Here is a 22,346-nt window from a genome sequence, read left to right as displayed (position 1 = left end):
CAGTGTTTTAGTGGCTGTATCCTACAGAGGAGCTATGTTTTTAACCTACCTAATGAAAACAGTCAACTACTGGGATTAATTTGAGGATTTCCAATCAGCCTTTCACAATTTGTAGAACCCTGAGGGGGTTCCCCTTAGCTGTGACTTTTGCAAAAGAATGTGAAGTTAATCCAATTTCTATGTTGATTACTATGTTAACTGTCTTAATTGAGCAATTCAAATTTATCTGCCTATACCAAACAAGAACCCTGCTACAAAACTGTGGGAGTAGTTGATTTTCTTCTTACTACGTTCATGTCCTAGTTTAGGTTCTACAGCCGAGTAATGGCGTAGAAATTAATAATGGGCACTGAGGTTGGAATGATTCATCACTAGATGGTAGTGTATTCTAGTCTGTAACCAAGATTAAACTAACCCTTGGCCTAACCTTCACTACTATGGAGGGTTATATATATATATTTATATATATATATATTTATATATATATGACCCTGTTGAAGAATATAGATTTTAAAGTTTAATTACATATCACAGAAATGTAAGTTATTCTCATTATTTTCATCTATCATCTACTTTGTTTTACCTTTTGGGGTGAAAACTCTGAGCCTTAGGGGCTGTCGTAGGTTACAAATCAATTGCTGACGTACTGAGAGTTGCATCTTTTGAATTATTCTGGTTTTTATAAATTTTGCATTTGCTATTAAATGTTTCACTTGCAGAATTCTTTAGAGACTCCATAGATAAAGGAAATAACTCTTGATTTAATATTTTTAAACTCAGATTTTCAAATATTGGGTTTCTTTAAGGAGATCTCCTACTCCCAAAGTAAGACACTAACTTTATGTAGAAGCGAATCCTTTTCTTAATCATCAGGTATTCTTAGTGGCCAGAAAGAGGAATTGATTTGAATGTGAGTAGGCGATGGCACCCCACTCCAGTACTCTTGCCCGGAAAATCCCATGGATGGAGGAGCCTGGTGGGCTGCAGTCCATGGAGTCGCTAAGAGTCGGACGTGACCAAGCGACTTCACTTTCACTTTTCACTTTCATGCATTAGAGAAGGAAATGGCAACCCACTCCAGTGTTCTTACCTGGAGAATCCCAGGGACGGGGAGCCTGGTGGGCTGCCGTCTATGGGGTCGCACAGAGTCGGACACGACTGAAGCGACTTAGCAGTTAGAATCTAAAGCAGTTTTTTGATAATGGATTTAAATAGTTTGTTGTTGCTGTTCCGCCGCCTAGTCTCGTCCGACTGTTCGCGACTCCATGGACTGCAGCATGCCAGGCTTCCCTGTCCCTCACCGTCTCCTGGAGTTTGCTCAGACTCCTGTCCATTGAATCGGTGATGCCATCCCGCCATCTCATCGTCTTTTCACTGATGTAGTTGATGGCATGTTCCCTGCTGGGTTTGTCCACTTCTCCCCTGGCATCACCCTGATTGGAGTCACTGCCGTCTTCTTCTTGGTCACTGCAGTCTTCTTCTTGGTCACTGCAGTTGTTTCTTGGTTGGGCTTCTTGTTTCCAGAGTTGCTGAGCTCTCCCACACAGACATACCCAGTTTATTTTCACAGTAGCCACCTTTTCTGCTCAAAACCTTTTCTATGGTTCACTTTCTTGTGGCGGCCTTTGATGAAGTTGAGGATATACTGCCCCAAAGTATGTTACTTTGGCATATTAAATATCTTAAGCTGAAGGAGTTTGAGAAAATTAGCAGAAATAGAAAGGTCATTCTAACCTCCTTCCTCTCCTTTCTTCTCTGAAATAGGTAGTAAAATTCCCGTGTGGAAAGAACCCTCCCTGTACTGAGAGAAAGGAAGACATTCTTAACATCAGTACAGTGACTTGGGGCCTGGAAATCTGAACAAGCATACTTTGTTAAACTAACCCTTACCTTGCTACTTTGGGCTTTCCTGGTAGCTTAGCTGGTAAAGAACCTGCCTGCAATGTAGGAGACCCCAGTTCAGTTACTGGGTCAGGAAGTCCCCCTGGAGAAAGGGATAAGCTACCCACTCCAGTATTCTTGGTCTTCTCTGGTGGCTAAGCCAGTAAAGAGTCTGCTTACAGTGCGGAGACCTGGGTTTGATACCTGGATGGGGAAGATCCCCTGGAGGAGGGCATGGTAACCCACTCCAGTGTTCTTGCCTGGAGAATCTCCATGGACAGAGAGGGGCCTGGCGGGTCCCAGTCCGTGGGGTCGCAAAGAGTCAGACGCGACTGAGCGACTAAGCACAGCACGTCTTCCTAGTTTCATCCTTATCACTCACTACCCCCAACCCAAGCCGCCTTGTCTAGTCAATTCTTTACACATCTGTTGTTTCTTTTATCTAAGAGAGGTATATAAACTTCTTGCTCAGATTAATTCTCTCTTGTGAAGGCTCCCATGTACATGTATAAATAAATACAATAAAATTTGTATGCTCTTGTCCTATTAATTTGTCAGTCTAATTTGCAGACCCAGCCAGAACCCTAAAAGTATTGAAGGAAACTTCTTCCTCCTCTACACCTCAAAGGTCCTGTATGTCTGGCTTTCCACCTCTTAGACTCATCTCTCTCTAGCCTCCTTCTAGCTTCACCCTGGCTGATCTCTGCCTGATTTGTCTTCTAGATGTCCCCATGGGGATGCATTTATTTGCTTATAAATCTGTAACAAACTAACCATGAACTTAGTGCTTAAAACAACACGGATTTATTAGCTTGCAGTTCTGAAGGGCAGAATCCCGTGACGTGGGTCTCTTGGGCTATCATCAGGGTGTTGGCAGGGCTGCATTCCATCTGGAGATGCTGGGGAGAATCTTTCCCCTTGCCTTTTTCAGCTTCTGGAGGCTGCCCACATTCCTTGGTTGATGGCTCCCTTCCATCTTCAAAGCCAGTGACCGTGGGTTGAGTCTTTTTCAGGTTGTATCACTCTGACACCAGCTCTCCAGCCTCCGTTTTCCATTAATGTGGACTCTTGTGATTACCCTGGGCCCAACTGATAATCCAGGATAATCTTCCCATCTCAGGGCCATCTGATGAGCAACCTTAATTCCATATGTATCTTAATTCCCTGTCATGTAACATAGTCACATATTTCAGAGTTGAGGATGTGGGCATCTAAGGTGAGCTGATATTCTGCCCACCACAGCGGTGCTTACCTCTCTTCTAAATCTTGCCTGAAGGCTCATCTCACTGAGACCTCCTGTTTAATACTGGAAACTGTCCATCCTTCATCTCCACACTCTCAGCCCTCTTACTCGGCTCTACATTTTCTTTTATTCCAGAGCACACTTATTTCCAGCTGATACACAGTTTTGTACATGTGTACACCTCCTATTGCAGATGTACACTCCAGGATCTTTCTTCAGTGGGAGTTGTGAACTAATGTTTGTTGAATGAATGGGTGAATGAACAGAGGGTGAACCTTAAGCAAATCTTTTTCACAGGATCTTTGCTTTCGTGTTGCCCAGCATGGAAGCCTGATACGGACCTAGAATGAAGGGAAGGACTTGGGACCAACCCCTAAATTCATACTTTTCTCTCTCACCTCAAAGCTTTTAATTCTGCCAGCTCTAGAACTACAAAACCTCAGAAATCAGAAAGACTGGCGTCAGAAGGACTCTGTAGGAGCCATAAAGGGCTAAGAGACAGAGAAATGTTCGCATTCGCTGCCAAAGAGCATTCTCCCTGTGAGGCCTGCAGCTGTCTGGGGCAGTGTCTCTGGCAGCTCTTGGACCCTTGTTGGCCCCAAGGCGAAAAATCTGAGCTCGACCAGGCTAAAGAATCCATGGAGCTGGAGGCAGCTAAAATGGTATGGGGGTGGGGCGGGGAGTTGACAGGGATTCCAGGATTGAAGATATACCATGAAGTTTAAAGCTGCAAACCTTTATTCCTTTAGGAACCACATAGCAAAGTGAAGGGGTTTAAAGAAAACAAAGGAATGGCTTATTCTTGTAGCCAACATGTCAGCACCATGATTTGAGTGCTTGGTTGACCCTTCTATTGTTTTAATTCAGCAAAGCCGAAATGTATCTCAAAAATGCCATTTTAGTGATTTGAATGGGAAAGATAAAACATTCTGTAGGCGTAGTTTTTGCTAGACAGATGACCCACCTTGCTGCTTACCCAGCTCTCATTTGTGAACTCTCATTATTCACTTCGCTGATTATTTCGAGAGCTTTAGCTCCTTGCCTTGAGTTCCTCCAAGGAACATGCCTTTTGGCTATGGCTGCTGCCTTTTTTTGTAGTGGGTTCTGCTCTTAAACTTTTAGAGATACTGCTTCCTTTCTCCTTGTGTCTTGGCCTTTAGAGAGGTTTGATGTCCTCTGAGGAAAAGCTTTGTACTATCCACTCCAGTACTCTTGCCTGGAAAATCCCATGGATGGAGGAGCCTGGTAGGCTGCAGTTCATGGGATTGCTAGAGTCAGACACGACTGAGCAACTTCACTTTCACTTTTTACTTTCATGCATTGGAGAAGGAAATGGCAACCCACTCCAGTATTCTTGCCTGGAGAATCCCAGGGACGGGGGAGCCTGGTGGGCTACCATCTATGGGGTTGCACAGAGTCAGACACGACTAAAGCGACTTAGCAGCAGCAGCACACTGATGCTGCCCTGGTTCTGTGTTAGTCGAGAACCCTCTTCCTGTAAACGAGTATCCAAGGTCACTCCATCCAAGCCGTACCTTTTGAGTATGAGATACTTGTCCTTGCCCTTAGCTATGATTCTTTTTAGAGATCTTACCTTTTATGTTTGCTTGTTATGTGTTCTAGTCTCTATCAGTTAAAAAACCCTTTGAGATCTACTTAATCCTGATGTATTTGTTAAGTACTTTTGAGTTAAAATTTATTTTTTTTCATATCTACCTGTGCTTCTGCTGGTCTTTTTGAAGTTAGACCCAGGGTCCAGATGCCACAGCTTGGTGACGCTGTTGGCCAGGGACTCGGAGCACATTTGTACCATGTTTTTGGATTTGTCCTGGTTTCTGGCTTTTTTGTAGTGGTCAGGTAGCCATAGCAGGCTCTTGAAATGACAGTATACAACTGATCACTCAAAAGATAGTTTCCTTTGTTGTGCCATTTAACAAGAATTTAGATTTTAATGGGTGAGGATGGCTAATGCAGTATGCCAAAAAAATGAAAATATGCTTTATCTGTGGTTTGAAATACCTGAAGTGAGACAGAAAAACAAGCTACCAAGTTGGCATGTTATTTAGAGAGGTGATTGCCCTTTCATGCTTGAGTTCTGCTTCTTTTTCCCTAAAGGAACTGCTCTTGATCTTAAGTATATTTTTGATTGCTTAGTATATACAAATCCTAGAGCTGGATATGGAATAGGTGTGACTTGGGGGCCTTCCTGGCAGATAGAACTGTACAGGCAAAGCCAGAAGAATGTATGGTCTTCAGTGGACCGTGGCTGCATGGAGGACAAGCAGCAGTTTATATTTTTAGATGCTTGACCAAGTAGCCTGGTGAAAGCAGTTGTCAAGGATCTCAGATGTCTGTAGACTCTTAATATTAGCAGTTTGCACTTTATTTGTTAGGCAGCGGAGAACTATTGAGAGTTTAGGAAAGTCTGTTGGAAATAGTGTAACGTGTGAATGAGGACAATGAAGGAAGTTTTGGGAGGCTGTAATTTGGTGGTCCAGGTGAGAGATGAGGGCCCAGATCAGGATGGTACATGTCTCAGTGGACTGGCTGGTACAGATAGATAGTCCTCATGAGAATTATTCAGTAGCCTTTTCTGTGACTTTAAACCACACAGATCTGATCCCTGAATCAAGTGGGTTCTAGGTCTTGGAAACCTTTTTTCCCCTAGCAGACGGTGTACTTAATGAGAATTCTCAGACTGTCTTGATTAGCCGTCTGTCTTGTTTGGTGGCTGTCTGAAGGAGGTTTGAAAATAGGAAAGAAGCTAACTAGTTTTCAGAAATTTTTTATTAGGAAGTTTGGAAAATAGGGACTTTGCTTTTTTTCTTCATATGACCAGGAAACTGTTAGTTCTAGCTGTGAGCAGTCAAACAGTGGGTTTCCCCAAATCCATTATTGTAAGAAACTTAGGATATTAGAGTATACAGAGGGCCATTTAGGTAAAAGCCAGGGTGGGGGGCAGGAATTCGATTTAAAAAGTCTTTTTGGAAATTTGGAAGTAAACTATTATGAATGAAAACATAAAGGCCGCTTCTTCCCCTGCCCTCTACCCCACCACCCTTTAAAATCCATGTTCCCACCAAGTTGACACCTCATCATTATCTCTCAGAACCAGGGAAAGTTTAGAGTAGTCTAGATCGATCTATGCTCATGTCTTTTCATAAATGATTTCATGAAGAATGACAGGAGAAAAAGTAGTCTTAGTTGGCACAATTGATGTCTAAAGTAAGAGGGGAACATACATTGAAACACTTTCTTTAAGCTTTAAAATTAATGGTTCTATGTTGCTGGAATATGGCCTTTTATTTTGCTTCCAAAGAGTTTCAGAGCCAGTAGAATCTATAAATAGTGCACAGCCTGGTTGTCTGTGGTAGACTGAGTAGAGCAGAATTGCCTGTCCTTAAGTGAAGGGGAAGTAGCTTTACATTTTTAGTAACTGAATTGTTGGCCAGCATAAAGGTAAAGGCCATGTGAGCAACTTATTTATAACTTCCCATAAAGGTATGTGTCTGCCTCAAGCAGAGAAACTGTCTGGGGTGCTTGAAATGTAAAAGTGCAGTAGAATCATTTTCCATACACAGCTTTCCTAGCTAGTTGGTGCAATAAAGTGATTGTTCGCCTCCCTGGGGCTTTCAGAAAGAGGGGTGTCAATAGATTAGCTCATTAGCGTCCACTTCCTGTGGAATGGAAGGGATGAGGCCATTACATTTGAATCTGGTTTTCTGTAGTGATGAATGTTTAGATATTAACTCCTCAGGGAGGATGGTACATTTAAGCTTGATTTAACCTGTTGGGTGTGGTCCTACTAAATGGTCTGCCCCTGTAGTCTAACCACAATTAGATTCTTATCAAAATATCGATACTTCACGGCTGTGAAAGCATCTTATTTTTTCGCAGGTTCAGTTCAACTATAAGTAGTGCTTTTTCTTTTTGTAAAATAAAAAACATACAATCAGACCCTTGGAACAGTGGGAGAAGGGAAGAAGAGTAAAATTATGGCATCCCGTAAAGAGTATGCTAAACCTTTTAGGTAGATGCCAGAAAATGGAATCCATCGTCACATGTTATAAATTTCATCACGTATGCGTCAAGGGTAAATCATGTGCAGCCAGGTTTAACTCTTACGGATGAAATTTGTATAATCATAAATATGCAAGTAAGACCTTTTCAGCCCTCCTTTGTTGCTTATTTATTTTCATAGACTGAGTTTTTCTGAATATTATGTTGACCATTAAAGTAGCTGCATATATGGCTAAAATGTAAACTTTGGTTTCTTTGCCAATTTTGCGACTCTGTTTAGTATTGGAGCAAGTTGTAGTAAGTGGTAAATGGCCCATTCACCATATTGGAGTCCTCATAGCAGCACTCATTTCAATTGTGCTGGCTTTATAATTTACATATTAAAAAATGTTCACTTGATTTCCTTCAGGGACAAAGTTGACATCCTATATAAACATTACTCCAAACAATCCTGTTTATTGGTCCAATTATTTCAATTGAAAGATGCTAGTTTACTGCATCTTAGTATATGTGAAGGGAACTTCCCTGGTGGCTCAGATGGTAAAGCGTGAACAATTCTCAGCAAAACTGTTAGAGATCCTTTGACTGTAGTGGCAGAATAACCTCACAGGGTTTCAATTCACTTTTAATTTTAAGCTCCAGGATTAAGGATCATTTATAGTATAATGTAACAATGTGGGCAAATGTAGCTTTTCTTAATGCCCTTCTGATATTTGGGGGAAAGAATGTTTTTATGCAAGTCATTCAGTAATGAATTACATGACTGCTTTTTCTCACTGTAGATATAATTTCATTCACATTTCCTCCCTTCTCCCACATCCTTGAGAGATAGGACAGCATGCAGTGTTTTGCTTCATTTTATTATGAAAAAAAAAAAAAAATTTTTTTTTAAGATGTGGTTTAAGGTAGTTCTTTAGGATAGATGCCAAGGTAACTAGTTAATACTGTTTTAAAATCAGGCTCTTAATTAAAAATGCTTAATTTGTGCAAGAAAACTACATGTTAAAATGAATTTGGAAAGATTAGATTGGAATTGCCTCAAATTCAATTAAGCCACACTGCATGGACGTGCTGGGAATATCAATACAATCACTGTAAATTTTGTACAAACTGATTTGTTGCATTATCTTGCTCATCTAACATACGGTACTTTTTGTGTCCATATTGCAGACGGCAACTCCAAACTAACATGGCAGTCAGACTGTGTGATGTGGCTTCTCTGCTTAGAAGTGGTTCGTGGGCAGCAGAGCCTTGGACCGGGGTCTGTGGGATTTTTCTTAAATTCTGTAGGCTACTTTTTTTTAGCATGTTGCAGGAGTGCTGAGGCCATACCAAACACTTGAACTTTTCATTTGGCATACTAATTATTCTTACATTTAACCTATTGTGGTATGGCCATCATTAGGATGTAAAGCACATTGCAATTTTAGTGGTATATGTAGTATCAGAACCTGCTTTTGTATGTAACTTATTATCTTAATTAGGATTTAGTGCAGCCTCAAAAGAGTGACAAGCTTTTTTTAAAAACAAAAAACAAAAGTTTTGGTATGGTCTGAATACTAAGTTACCATAATTTTTTCATTCTGTTTACTATGTATTTTTTTGGTTACTAAATTTTGAAGTTATTTACAATTCCTGATGCTTAAAAAAATGTCAAAATTGTAAATCTGGCTGAAAATTATTTGCCCAGTAACTGTTGAAAGAGTTTGCATTCTGTGAACAGTTGTGTTGAGCCTATCAATGGAATATGCATTATTTGTAAAATATAGCACATTAGTATCATTTTATTCTGAGCAGATGGTCCTATAGCTGAGAGATGCTGTAATTTTCAGCGCACACAGCCTACTGCAGCTGTTCACTTGAATGTTGGCTTAGGAGCTCATTCTTGCCACCTGAACATGGAAATAAATGTGCAATTAAGTGAGGAGTGTTTGTTGTCCCTGCTAAATCCTGCTAATTTCAGTCAACGAACACTTTATATTTCAAATGCCATCCCAGTGAGCTTTAGTCCGAATCTTGTATTTGGTTAGTCTCCACATATACCCTAAGTTTTTGATTAGTGATTTGTTTTAATTGGCCTTGACCACTCTCATCTTGCAGATCATTGTTTTCCTGAGTGCTGGACAAAGGTTAATCTCACATACATTTTCCTGTGGAAAGAGTGACCCTGGGCTAATATTCTATAAACTGGAACAGTTATGCTTTATTAGCAAATCTGAAACCTCCTTTCACAGTTTCAGATAAATTGGTTAATTATAATAAAATGCATATCTTGAATTGCTTCTTTTTTTTTTTTTTCAGTACAGATTTCCAAAGGTTTCTTTATTTCTCTTAACCTCCCTATTCTCTGAAAATACATACTTGAGAGAGGTAGTTTGTAGCTTGCAGAGTAAAGAACCCATTTCTTTTGAAAAGGAAATGAAGTTTTGGAAGGGGTTATAGTTGGTTTGACATTTCATAGATAGGCTGGATTTTTGTCTCCTGTTTTTTTACCCTGACAGCACGGCTCTTGTCCAGTCTGACCAGTCTCAATCTGTTCAGTTGACCGGTCTCAATCTACCCTGTGCTGCCTTCTTTTATAAACATCTCTTGGCAGTAGAGGTCTTCGTGTTTGCTTATCCATGGTTGTGCCCTTTTATTTTTCTTAGGCAATATGCTTTTTAAAAGACATTTTTCCCCCCTTTTCTTGTAGCAGCCTTTGCCTCTACTTTGTTTTTTTTTTTTTAAATTTTTAAATTTTACCTCAAATTCTTTGCCTTTTATATGTTAAACCTTCCCTAAAACTAGCATCCTATCAATTCAGGATTGTCAGTTTTATAGTTATTTGTGGAACTGAAAGATGGATGGAATATGAAGGATGATCCTTTCAGTGATGCTTGAATTTTGGGTTCTAAAGTAGATTGTTTTTGGAAGATGGTTTTAGAGAATTTGGGGCTGTGGTTTGTAACTCTTGCTCAAAGAGCACAGAATTGGTTTCTAGGAAACTAGATCTAAATTTGCTTAGTAAGTGATTTTTAAAGTAGCCTGAACAGTTTGAGGCCATTTTCCCCAACTCTGCTGTTTATTCTGTGTTTGGAGTTTATAGATACCTTATCACTTGTGTTTCCAACAGGCTTAGGTGCTCAAATGACAATTCCTTGGGCTGGTCTGTTTGCAAAAATTGACGTATTTGCATTGTTGTTTTGGCGAACTGCATAGGTTTTTTTGTTTTTGTTTTTCCTTTAAAGTCAGAGTCAAGGCAAAATATCATTTGGAATTGTTTGGGGGATTTTATTTTGATGCTGTAGATCAGCTGCCTTGTTGGTGATCTTTAGCTGCCAAGGTTGACAAGAATGGCTTGTTAGAGTCACAAGGTACATTAAGTACTCAGTTTATTCCCCAAGTTATCTTTCAAACCCTAGCATAAGACATTTGCTATTTTCTTGTTTCTTACCAATGATAGAGGTATGAGATATTGTCAATTAAAAACGTTTTCAATATGTAACCAAAACAGTACATGTTGACAAATTTATAATTGTTCAAAGTATTCTTGCTCCTTGATTTTAATTAATGGATGTCTGTCAGTTTCAGAATAAACTCCTAGGCTAACTAAATATCTCTGCAAAGTTAGGGTCCTTTTTTATTTTTTTTTAACTTTGTTTCTGGTAGCATGTTAAACACTTCTATTTTCTGGTATTTTTAGTCAGAATTTAATTCTGTGCCCTTTGTTACTAAATTTCCTCAACTCTGTGGACACAGCAGGTGAGTAAGGATTGCGAATAGACCCAGAATGGGGTTCTAGAGAATGTTAAAGGTGTAAATTGTGCTTTCGTGCATGTGTGGAATATGTATGTGAAAAGTACAGCTGTGATCTTAAATTGAATAGCTTAATGTGAAGTAAAAGTTAGCATAGGTGTTGTACTTTTTGAAGCTTTGTTGTAATTTCAGCAGGACGACTTGTGTTTAGTGACAAGTGTTTAAATTTTTGGATGGATTCTCTAATAGTTTGTGAACTATGAATTCTGACATTTCTTGTTTTCTCTGTTTTTAGCAGGTAATTGCTGCCATGGAAACACAACTGTCTAATGGGCCAACTTGCAATAACACAGCCAACGGTCCAACCACCATAAACAACAACTGCTCGTCACCAGTTGACTCTGGGAACACAGAGGACAGCAAGACCAACTTAATAGTCAACTATCTCCCTCAGAACATGACACAGGAGGAACTGAAGAGTCTATTTGGGAGCATCGGTGAGATAGAATCCTGTAAGCTTGTAAGAGACAAAATAACAGGTATGCAGTTTTAGATAAGGTTCCTCACATGTAAATGATTATGTTTCAAGGTGTGAGAAAATAAGTTTACTGCCTGTAAATCATTCACTGCTAGAATTGTACACATCTAGATTTTATCTGTCTGTTCTCTGGCTCCATTAGCAGTATGAAACTTTAAGTTTTAGATAGATTTAAGTTTTCTTTTCAAAGCATAAAATATTTTTTATGAGCAGTATATATTTAACTAGATTTTTATATAACCTGAACTGTACAATAACATTTTTGAAAATGTTTCAAAGTTGTAGCTGTATCTGGAGCAGCAAGCATCATGTTAACCTTTCGTTTTGAGCTTGCATGGTTTAACATTTCAACAATGAAATACGGGGAGAATTGTGTTTAGCAGAGGGAAATGACCTTAAAATGTCCTTTTCTTTAACTCTCTGTAGTTCTGCTTATATATGACCAAGTAAATGGTAATACTGACGTTGTCAGTGTACAAATATTTGTACAGACAATTTGAGTATGGCAAGATCTTAGCTCCTGTCTGTTAGCAAGGAAAGGGAAAAGTGGTATATGAGTGCTCCTCTTAAAAGATAAGAATGAAAGGATGAGTAATTTGGCTTTTAATAACGACACATTTTGAAAATTAGGTAGTGGAAAATCTCTTTAGTATTTCGGAGGGTTTGACTATACTTTTAGAATAAAGCAAAACCCAAGTAAGTGTTCTTGGCCGTAGACAGGTTGATAGAGGAGCTGTTTGCAGACACTGAAAGTGGATGGAGTGTAGACAGACTCTAGCTTTTTCATGTTAAATATTGGTGATGGTGCATATCAAATGGTTTATCACCAGAATATTAAGCTAAATGTTTGAAATAAGTAAGCAGTTTGAGAAGTTGGACCAAGAATTTGAACTTTGATCATGTGACCTTGGACATGTCAGCTGTTGGCCTCAGCTTCAGGTTTCCTTGGTAAAATGAACTAGAAGGCAGAGGAAGGGGGTCCCTAGCTAATTTCTGGAGTCAACTGTGACTTTTTATGGAATGATACCTTTAGCTGTTCTTTTATCAAGAGAGAAGGGCTTATTGTCTCCAAAGTGACTTAGAGCTGTTAACCTAGGCTTGGCCTCCTGGTTGTATTTACTTGAGATGCAGATTGAGGTTCACAAAAATAATTTATTCATTAAAATCAAGTAAAAACCAAGTAAGACTTATTTATCATCGATCCATAAGTATATTTTAACTAACTATGTTACTTAGATGTTCACTGTTATAATCAGGAAGGTTTGTTTTTTGTTTTTGAATATTGATAATCAAATGGATAATATTTTTCCATCTCCCCCCAATCAGTGTGAACAGTATACATAAAATCTGTTTAAGAAAAAAAAGTAATTGAAAAGTTGGGAAAGATAGAGAACAAAGACTTTTTATTAACATGTGTCTGTCCTGATACTGAATTTTATGTTTTTAGCAAAACAACATCTTTTTATGTGTGCATTTTATAGCCTCTTTGACATAAGTGTGATAAATGGCATTAAGGTTTTGATATAAATGATGAGATTTCTGGTTTGATTGCTTAGTTATCTTACTTAAAAAATGATGCTTGAATTAGTTGTAAAGGTCATGTTGTTATGATAGATGAAAGCAGTAAATAAATCATACATCTGGTCATTTAGTCATGCACTGAATTAGGCATTTTCCCACAGGAAACATCTCACAGATTTTCATCTCTTACCTCTGGTCAGTCTTGAATTATCTTACTCTGTTAACCTTTTGCTAGAGCTGTTATGTGGGATAAATGTGATTTCTTTGTCTTCATGCCCCTGGCTCCTCTGGCTCTATGTGGAGGATGGTGGTAATAGAACCACAGTGCATGGGTAGTATGAAGTAGTACATGGTTAGATACTTAGGGGCTGCCAAAGCTTGTTAATATTTGTTGTTCATTTCTTTCACTCCCTCACCCCTTGATCTTTTCATGGAGAGCTGGATAATGAAGGTTTCCATCCTAGTAAAATTTCTGTGTAAAGTCTCTATAAGCAAACCGAGTACCCAAGAATGAGTAGTAAGCACCAAACATTGAAAGTTGTTTTTGTTAAGCTTAGTTCCATGAGATTTAGTCATAAACACTCCTCAAAACAAGCGTTCCACTAACAGACAAGTTTGAGAAAAACTGCACTCCATAGTTGACTACTTAAGAACCATACTGTAGATCATTAACATATTAAAATTATGTTAAAATCCTGCAGTAAAGAAACCAGCTTGATTTACAGTTCCACCCCTCTTATTTAATCATAGAACTCTGGGGAGGGGGTGCTATCTCCACGACCCTAGAATTCCATTAAATGTGTTACTTTGGAAGTCATTTGCTAACTAGTTATCAGACCATCTGTAATTCTGCCATAAAACCTGTTCACATCAATAAAATATGAACATGTTTCATGAAATGAACATCCATGATAATGAACTATAAATTAATAAGTTGAGTAGACACATTAGAATACTAAGGACCTCTTCTATTAACCCTGTTTTGATTTGGACCGCTAACATCTTATTCTTGGTATAGGTTAAATCAGCGTTCAGAAGGTTCTGACTCCTTTAGCTTCAAACATAGTTAGTTACTTTAGATTTTTTTGTTGTTGTATTACTCTGAGTTTCTTAGTTAATACGTGTATTGAACAAAATAGTCTAGTACATAGATTTCTGAAACTGGGTTTAGAATTGTTACACTTGGCAAAGTGGGCATATCTTCTGAAGAAGCTACTATTAACATCTCTCTGAAAAGCTTTTGAAAGAATCTGTAGGGATTTGAACCCCACTCTGGTATTTAGCGTTAGTCATCTTGAGCAGTTTTTCCGTATATGCTTTTACAGTCGGGGCAGAATTTTTCAGTCACTCTGATTATCTGACTTACTCTATTTCCTGGGGGAGCTGGTGGGTCAGCTGCTGCTATCTGATTTTGTAGGAGCATTTAATTGATTGGGTTCTAAGAAAACTAGGATCACTGTGCGAAGAAAATTTAAATCCTCCTCCCTCCACTTTTCACTTTTGTTAAGTCTTTATTTAACTAATGCTAAAATTAGGAGTGAAACTAAGCCATGACCATGGGGCCACCTGGGATGGGCAGGTCATGGTGGAGAGGTCTGACAGAATGTGGTCCACTGGAGAAGGGAATGGCAAACCACTTTGGTATTCTTGCCTTGAGAACACCATGAACAGTATGAAAAGGCAAAATAATAGGATACTGAAAGAGGAACTCCCCAGGTCTGTAGGTGCCCAATATGCTACTGGAGATCAGTGGAGAAATAACTCCAGAAAGAATGAAGGGATGGAGCCAAAGCAAAAACAATACCCAGTTGTGGATGTGACTGGTGATAGAAGCAAGGTCCGATGCTGTAAAGAGCAATATTGCATAGGAACCTGGAATGTCAGGTCCATGAATCAAGGCAAATTGGAAGTGGTCAAACAGGAGATGGCAAGAGTGAATGTCAACATTGTAGGAATCAGTGAACTAAAATGGACTAGAATGGGTGAATTTAACTCAGATGACCATTATATCTACTACTGTGGGCAGGAATCCCTTAGAAGAAATGGAGTAGCCATCATGGTCAACAAAAGAGTCCGAAACACAGTAGTTGGATGCAGTCTCAAAAATGACAGAATGATCTCTGTTCATTTCCAAGGCAAACCATTCAATATCACAGTAATCCAAGTCTATGCCCCAACCAGTAATGCTGAAGAAGCTGAAGTTGAATGGTTCTATGAAGACCTACAAGACATTTTAGAACTAACACCCAAAAAAGATGTCCTTTTCATTATAGGGGACTGGAATGCAAAAGTAAGAAGTCAAGAAACACCTGGAGTAACAGGCAAATTTGGCCTTGGAATGCGGAATGAAGCAGGGCAAAGACTAATAGAGTTTTGCCAAGAAAATGCACTGGTCATAGCAAACACCCTCTTCCAACAACACAAGAGAAGACTGTACACATGGACATCACCAGATGGTCAACACCGAAATCAGATTGTTTATATTTTTTGCAGCCAAAGATGGAGAAGCTCTATACAGTCAACAAAAACAAGACCAGGAGCTGACTGTGGCTCAGATCATGAAGTCCTTATTGCCAAATTCAGACTTAAATTGAAGAAAGTAGGGAAAACCACTAGAGCATTCAGGTATGACCTAAATGAAATCCCTTATGATTATACAGTGGAAGTGAGAAACAGATTTAAGGGCTTAGATCTGATAGAGTGCCTGATGAACTATGGAATGAGGTTCGTGACAGTGTACAGGAGACAGGGATCAAGACCATCCCCATGGAAAAGAAATGCAAAAAAGCAAAATGGCTCTCTGGGGAGGCTGTACAAATAGCTGTGAAAAGAAGAGAAGCGAAAAGCAGAGGAGAAAAGGAAAGATACAAGCATCTGAATGCAGAGTTCCAAAGAAAACCAAGAAGAGATAAGAAATCCTTCTTCAGTGATCAATGCAAAGAAATAGAGGAAAACAATAGAATGGGAAAGACTAGAGCACAAGCTCGAATCAAGATTGCTGGGAGAAATATCAGTAACCTCAGATATGCAGATGACACCACCCTTATGGCAGAAAGTGAAGAGGAACTAAAAAGCCTCTTGATGAAAGTGAAAGAGGAGAGTAAAAAAGTTGGCTTAAACGCAACATTCAGAAAACTAAGATCATGGCATCCAGTCCCATCACTTGATGGGAAATAAATGGGGAACAGTGGAAACAGTGTCAGACTTTATTTTGGGGGGCTCCAAAATCACTGCAGATGGTGATTGCAGCCATGAAATTAAAAGACGCTTGCTCCTTGGAAGAAAAGTTATGACCAACCTAGATAGCATATTGAAGAGCAGAGACATTACTTTGCCAACAAAGGTCCGTCTAGTCAGGGCTATGGTTTTTCCAGTAGTCATGTATGGATGTGAGAGTTGGACTGTGAAGAAAGCAGAGCACTGAAGAACTGATGCTTTTGAACTGTGGCGTTGGAGGACTCTTGAGAGTCCCTTGGACTGCAAGGAGATCCAATCAGTCCATTCTGAAGGAGATCAGCCCTGGGATTTCTTTGGAAGGAATGATGCTAAAGCTGAAACTCCAATACTTTGGGCACCTCATGGGAAGAGTTGACTCATTGGAAAAGACTGATGCTGGGAGGGATTGGGGGCAGAAGGAGAAGGGGACGACAGAGGATGAGATGGCTGGATGGCATCACTGACTCGATGGACGTGAGTCTGAGTGAACTCCGGGAGTTGGTGATGGACAGGGAGGCCTGGCGTGCTGCGATTCATGGGGTCGCAAAGAGTCGGACACGACTGAGAAACTGAACTGAACTCTACTGAAAATTAGGAAACTCTATCTTACGTACAAAATACCTAGTTAGGAAAGTGTGTTCCTCTTTCCTAAGTTCTAAAAGTATATAATTTTTAGGTTGTGCAGTGTTAGCAAATTAATCCACTATTTTGAAAATATGAGGATTAGGGAACTACATTAAAAAACATCTTCAGTTTCGAATACAGTAACCTTCTCACTCGTCGAGGTTCTGTTTATCTTGTCGTTTGTCAGGCTCTTGCTCTGGGGTCATGCCAGCTCTATGCTTCATCCTGTTTCCCATCTATAGGCATTAAATATGAGACGCTTCTGCTGTTTGTACAGCTTAGCTGACGTCGGTTGGTTCCTCTGAGTTCTCAAATGAACTTCAGAGTCCTTGACACCTGCTGATGCTGCATTCTAGAGGAGTGAAATGGATTTTATGATGCAAGGAATGAGTAATAGAGCGTTGGAGTTGGAAACCCTCGAGGTGACCTTAGCCAACTCCCTCACTGACCAGAGATGAGAGGCCTAGGTTTGCTGACATGTCGAGTTCAAGATTACACGTCCATTAAGTGGCAGAGCAGGGACCCTAATTCTGGTTTTCTCATTCTTTCTGACAATGTCTCCTCCTTGCCTTTTTGTTGGAGGGCCAGAACTCTTCAAAAACTAAGCACAGGGCCAGCAGTTGAATTTCTGTTGAAACATATAACTTTTCTAGGATCACACTGGGGCATCATCTGGTGAGTGGTGAGGCTTCCACAAGAGGAGAATGGAAGATTTTTGAGGGTCAAGGACTGAGGGATACATAAAACTAACATGATCATCCATGCTTCTCTAGAAACTTTATAATCCCTGATTGTCAGTTTAGGTAGTCTAGCCCAGTGACTGCATGACCCAAGTCTGGCTGCACATCTTTACCTGAGGGAATTTTTAAAAATCAAGACTTTGGAGGCCTTGAAAATCTGTTGTCAGGAAGGCTCTCTCAGTGGTTTGATGGGGCAGTCAGTTCAGTATTTAAAGTCGGGTCAGTAGAATACCTGCATTGGAATCACTTGGGATGACTGTCAGAAATGCAAGTTCCAGGGCCCTGTCCAGACCTACTTAGGGAATCTGTCTATTCAGGGAGGGCTTCGAATGTGGGAATTACTTGGGAGTTACGGACTTCTTTTTCCTGAACATTTTGCAGGAGATGATAGAGCCAGGGATTTCCAGGTTTATCTTAATTCTGGCTGAAAGTGGGTAGGACAGGTGGGTGTAATTGCAATGCCCAACTGTATGGCAAACTCAAGTTTCAGATGCTGTTCCCTCTCCAACTTTTGATCTCTTGGGTTTCAGGACTAGAAACATTGAGTGTAGAAGTCACTGGGCTGTGTCTTTACTGAATACGCGACCTGTCCCTAGGAGAGAGAGAGAGAAGAGAGTGTGAGTGTGTGTGTGTGTAGGTATGTATGTGTGCATGTGTGTGCCTGTAAGTGTGTAATCAGTTTTTAAAACTCTAGGGTAGTTTGTTCTGTGGCTGTTAACTTCTCCTTCCAAAAGAGGAGATAAGAGAATTGTGTTGCTCTTTCACATCTTAATGTGATAGTTTCACCTAGGAATTGTTGAGGTGGGTCCTCTGCTGGCCCCATAAGCTGCCAATTAGAAGCTTTCAGACAAAAAGAAAAAACAAAAAGCCAAACAGACATAAAGAAATACAAATTACAGGGGCCCAGAAGAGAGGCTTTGCAGATGTAGATGATCTCTGGATAGGCAGTGCCTTGGATAGGAACACAGACCTTTTTTTTTTTTTTCCCCCTTCCTGAGATCCCATGTGGTGAAGTCTCATACAAAACATGAGGAATCTTAGCTAGGTTTAACTTATGTCTCTGTTGCTTCCTGAGAACTTGGAAGTTAGTTTTTAATGTTGGTTTATTTTATGAGGATTATATGATTTTCAAACTTTATTTTGACAGCATGGTATTTTCCCCTTTTTAAAAGCAATCTTAGCTCCTCAGGATTGAAAGAGATAAGTAGTATTTTATTAGTCTAATGCAGACCTTCAAATTTAATAGCTATTTTTTAAAAACTGTAATGAAGTCAGTCACAGTGAGCCCAAGGCTGTGATGAACATTAATTTGAGAAATGTGGTTTTGTGCATCAGTTGCAGTCTTTAGGTCAGCTGATAGTTGTAGGTGTTTGTAGTATCGAGAGGTTAAGAATCCTGATTCTTGCAGACAAGTGGTAGAAAAGAGCAGGGTGGCTGAGTGAGTTGGTGGGCGATGATAGTTTAATGAATACCTCACTTTTGCGGAGTCTGGGTGTATTTAGTTAGAAATTTGGTACAAAGGCTGGGCGTATGCCCAGGTGTTCACAAAACAAGAAAACTTGGCAGCACAGGGTAAATGTGTTGCTGCCGAGTATATTAACTGTGGAATATAGCATGTTTGAATATGTCCATCTTTAGATTTTAGTGGCTAAATTTGTATAAAATGAAATTCATATACAATAAGATGAAATTTATTTTTTCATGGTATTGAAGAAACTATTTATCAGTATATCTTAAAATTACTTTTCTGTGTACCCTTGTTTCTTCCAAAGGTCATGACTAATCAGTCATTTGAAGAATCTGATGTTGCAAATTGAGCTTTTTATAAAGTTCCCGGAAAAACTATAAAATTTATTCTTTTAGTTTTGCTTTTTCCACTCAGACCTTTAACTTGGTGTTTTATAGAATAATTTTCAAAGTGTCAGTATTGATTATAGGATTTAAGAAACGAAATACATTGGTTTTTAAATTTTAATTTTTTATTAATTGTCAGGGAGAAGAAACTTTTCCTATACCCTCTTAATTTGCAAGCCCCCAATTAACAGAACCTAACAAAAGACAGGTTATATAGTGTTATATGTCCACTGTTATCTCAATAAAATCAGGGAGAAAAGGGCTTACCAGAAGTGGCGATACTGTTTTTACTAATATTTCACATGCATTGGAAGTTCACAGAAAAGAAATGAAACAGAGAAGTGGCTAGTCTCTGGGGCTTGTATACCATTTTAATAAAGCAGAGGGGATTTGGGTTCTGAGGGTGGATAAACTGCAAGGAATGACCAAGAAAGTATGTAGGGGGAAACTAATGGAAGCCGAGGACGATTTTAGCAGGGTTTATTTATGCAGCTTCATCTTGGTGCTGGTTCTCCATCTCCATTGGTAAGAGTGGCTCTCCTTTTCCTGGTAGAGGAGAGGGGAACACTTTCACAAGGGAAGTTTATAACCTGCTTTTAGGCAGGAAAAGCTAGGGGAGAGAAGAGTATCTGCTGATTCTTAATTGCCTTTAACTCAAAATAATCCTTGTGCCTATAAGTTTGGGGTGAGGGGACAGGGCATATTCTGACTCTTCACTGTGAAGTAAGTTTAATTCTCAGTTAGCAAACTGGAACAGAAGTTTCTTCTGATTGTCCTTGTGTTCAGTCGCTGCGTCGTGTTGACTCTCTGCGACCCCGTGGCCTGCAGGACGCTAGGCTTCCCTGGCCTTCACTGTCTCCTGGACTTTGTTCAAACTCATGTCCGCTGAGTCGGTGATGCCGTCCAGCCATCTCATCCTCTGTCACCCCCTTCTTCTGCCTTCAGTCTTTCCCAGCATCAGGGTCTTTTCCAGTTTTGGCGTGTGGGGACGGCATATTCTAGCTCTCTTCATTATGAAATGAGACTAACTCTCAGCAAACTGAAACAGAAAAGTTTCTTCTTCTGATAGTCTGTGGTAAGGAAGCCTTTAAATGACCAGTTTCTGAAAGGAAAAACGTCTGTTGTGAGGATATGGACAAGTTTGAAAGAGAACCATTCTCAGTTAATTTGTAAATTATCTGTATTTTTGTTTCTCTCTTTTCTTTTGATGGTGATCTTTGTATTGCTTTGTTTTATTCCATGAGGGAAAAAAAAATATGAAGTGTATTGTACCTCCTAAGAACAGGTTACCTAATTTGAGGAGCTTCCCTGGTGGCTCAGATATAGTAAAGTCTGCCTGCAGGGTCAGAGACCTGGGTTCTATCTTTAGGTCAGGAAGATTCTCTGGAGAAGGAAATGGCACCCACTCCAGTATTCTTTCCTGGAAAATCCCATGGACAGAGGAGCCTGGTGGGCCAACAGTCCATGGGGTCACAAAGAGTCAGACACAATCACGTGATGAACACTTTCACTTCCTTTCCCTTTACTGTGAACATGAGATTGAACCTGTTGGTTAAATAAAGTTGAGTTTTGACTTTATACTTGTTTAGTCCTCGTTGCCCCTGAGACATACCTGTTTTGCCAGTAGATTAGGAACATAGTGTTTTAGTGCCCTTGAGTTTTTCCCTTAATTAGTTTGATACAAAACACAAACTTTGCTAATATATTCAGATTTAAGAATACAGTTGAAATTCTTCTGTGAGCATTTCTCCCGTTAAATTATAGCAAGATGTGAACGCCCTTAGTGTTCTTCAGACTTTTCCATGGTGTTTTCTTCTAGTTTCTGTCTACTTGTACTTTGGAAAAAGTATACATACACACATCTGGTACATCAAGTGATGTAAAATACAAACCATTTTCAGTTTTATTACTTAGTAGCTGTCATCATAATGATGGAAAATACAGATTAGAAAAAAGATGGTGACCTAAATGGGAGAATATACAGAACAAATTCTGACCCAGGAATCCCTCCTCTGTTTTAATCTGTAGAATGTTAAAATCCCGTTTCTCAGGTGTGCAGTTGATTTATCAATCTGTTTTTCCTTCGATGGTTTTTTTCTGTTATACTACCTTATCTATTGCACCTGCCCTTGCTTTTTTAACTTTCTAAATTATGAGTACAGCAAAGTGTTTTTATTTTGCACCTGTTGAAGCATTTTAAGTATTTCTTGAACAGAATAGTTGATCATTGAAACTAAAGCTATGCTTCAAAATACACCTCCTCCTTTTGCGCTTGTTTTAAGTTACTTGACTTTCACTTGAGTCCACCGCTGCTACTGAATTTTGAGAGCTGAGAAAAGCATGAGTGTCTTTTTACAACTAAAAGCACTAACTTCAAAAAATATTTTCTGACATTTTACTTGTGAGTGTCTTTTGATCTGTCAGGCCCGTGCAGTAGCTCAGTTAGCATATTTTACTTAAAAAAAAAAAAAGTAGTAATTTTTTGGCTGTGCTGCAGGGCTTGTAGGATCTTAGTTCCCTGACCAGGGGTTGAACCTGGGCTGTGGAAGTGAAAGCCTCCTAACCACTGGACTGCCAGGGAATTCCTTAGCATGTTTCACTTATTAATGTATCTGGTTTTGCTTCTTAAAGTGTCAGAACGTCAGTATTTTGACGTCATTGGATAGCCCTTTATTGCTGATGGTATCTTCATACATCTTGTGAGGGACTTGAAGCTGCACTGGCAGCTCCTCCCAAGTGTTATGAAGAGATGGAGTCTCATTTAAAACTACCTTTTTTGTGATTCAACTACCCAGTAATCTCTTATATCACCTTAGGTAATTGAAAGGTCATAGCAGAGGCCACGGTCTAGGACCTGCTGTCCTCCCTATTGGAGGACCTCTGCCCATCCCAGAGGGTCTTAGGCGCAGCCTCCCTTGCCCAGTGCAGTCCTGTGACTCAGCCTGGACCAGCCCTGAGCCAGAGCACAGAGTAA

General features: G+C 39.6%; 1 protein-coding gene across 8 annotated transcripts in view; it reads left to right on the top strand.

The window, feature by feature from the left end:
- ELAVL2 (ELAV like RNA binding protein 2) overlaps window positions 1-22,346 on the top strand; it is a 140,167-nt gene that overhangs the window by 51,396 nt on the left and 66,425 nt on the right. For 5 of the 8 annotated variants that reach the window (XM_069574145.1, XM_069574141.1, XM_069574144.1 and 2 more), the window contains exon 2: window positions 11,175-11,418. In XM_069574145.1, the coding sequence (XP_069430246.1) occupies window positions 11,190-11,418 (229 nt within the window). In that variant the 5' untranslated portion in view covers window positions 11,175-11,189. Of the gene's footprint in view, window positions 1-8,314; window positions 8,406-11,174; window positions 11,419-22,346 lie in introns of those variants that run through there. The other 3 variants (XM_069574137.1, XM_069574139.1, XM_069574138.1) reach the window with 2 other exon arrangements.

Source organism: Ovis canadensis, chromosome 2 (assembly GCF_042477335.2).
Source record: "Ovis canadensis isolate MfBH-ARS-UI-01 breed Bighorn chromosome 2, ARS-UI_OviCan_v2, whole genome shotgun sequence".
NCBI lineage: Eukaryota > Metazoa > Chordata > Mammalia > Artiodactyla > Bovidae > Ovis > Ovis canadensis.
The sequence above is the reverse complement of the archived record's forward strand: the minus strand, read 5'-3'. Positions and strand labels throughout refer to the sequence as shown.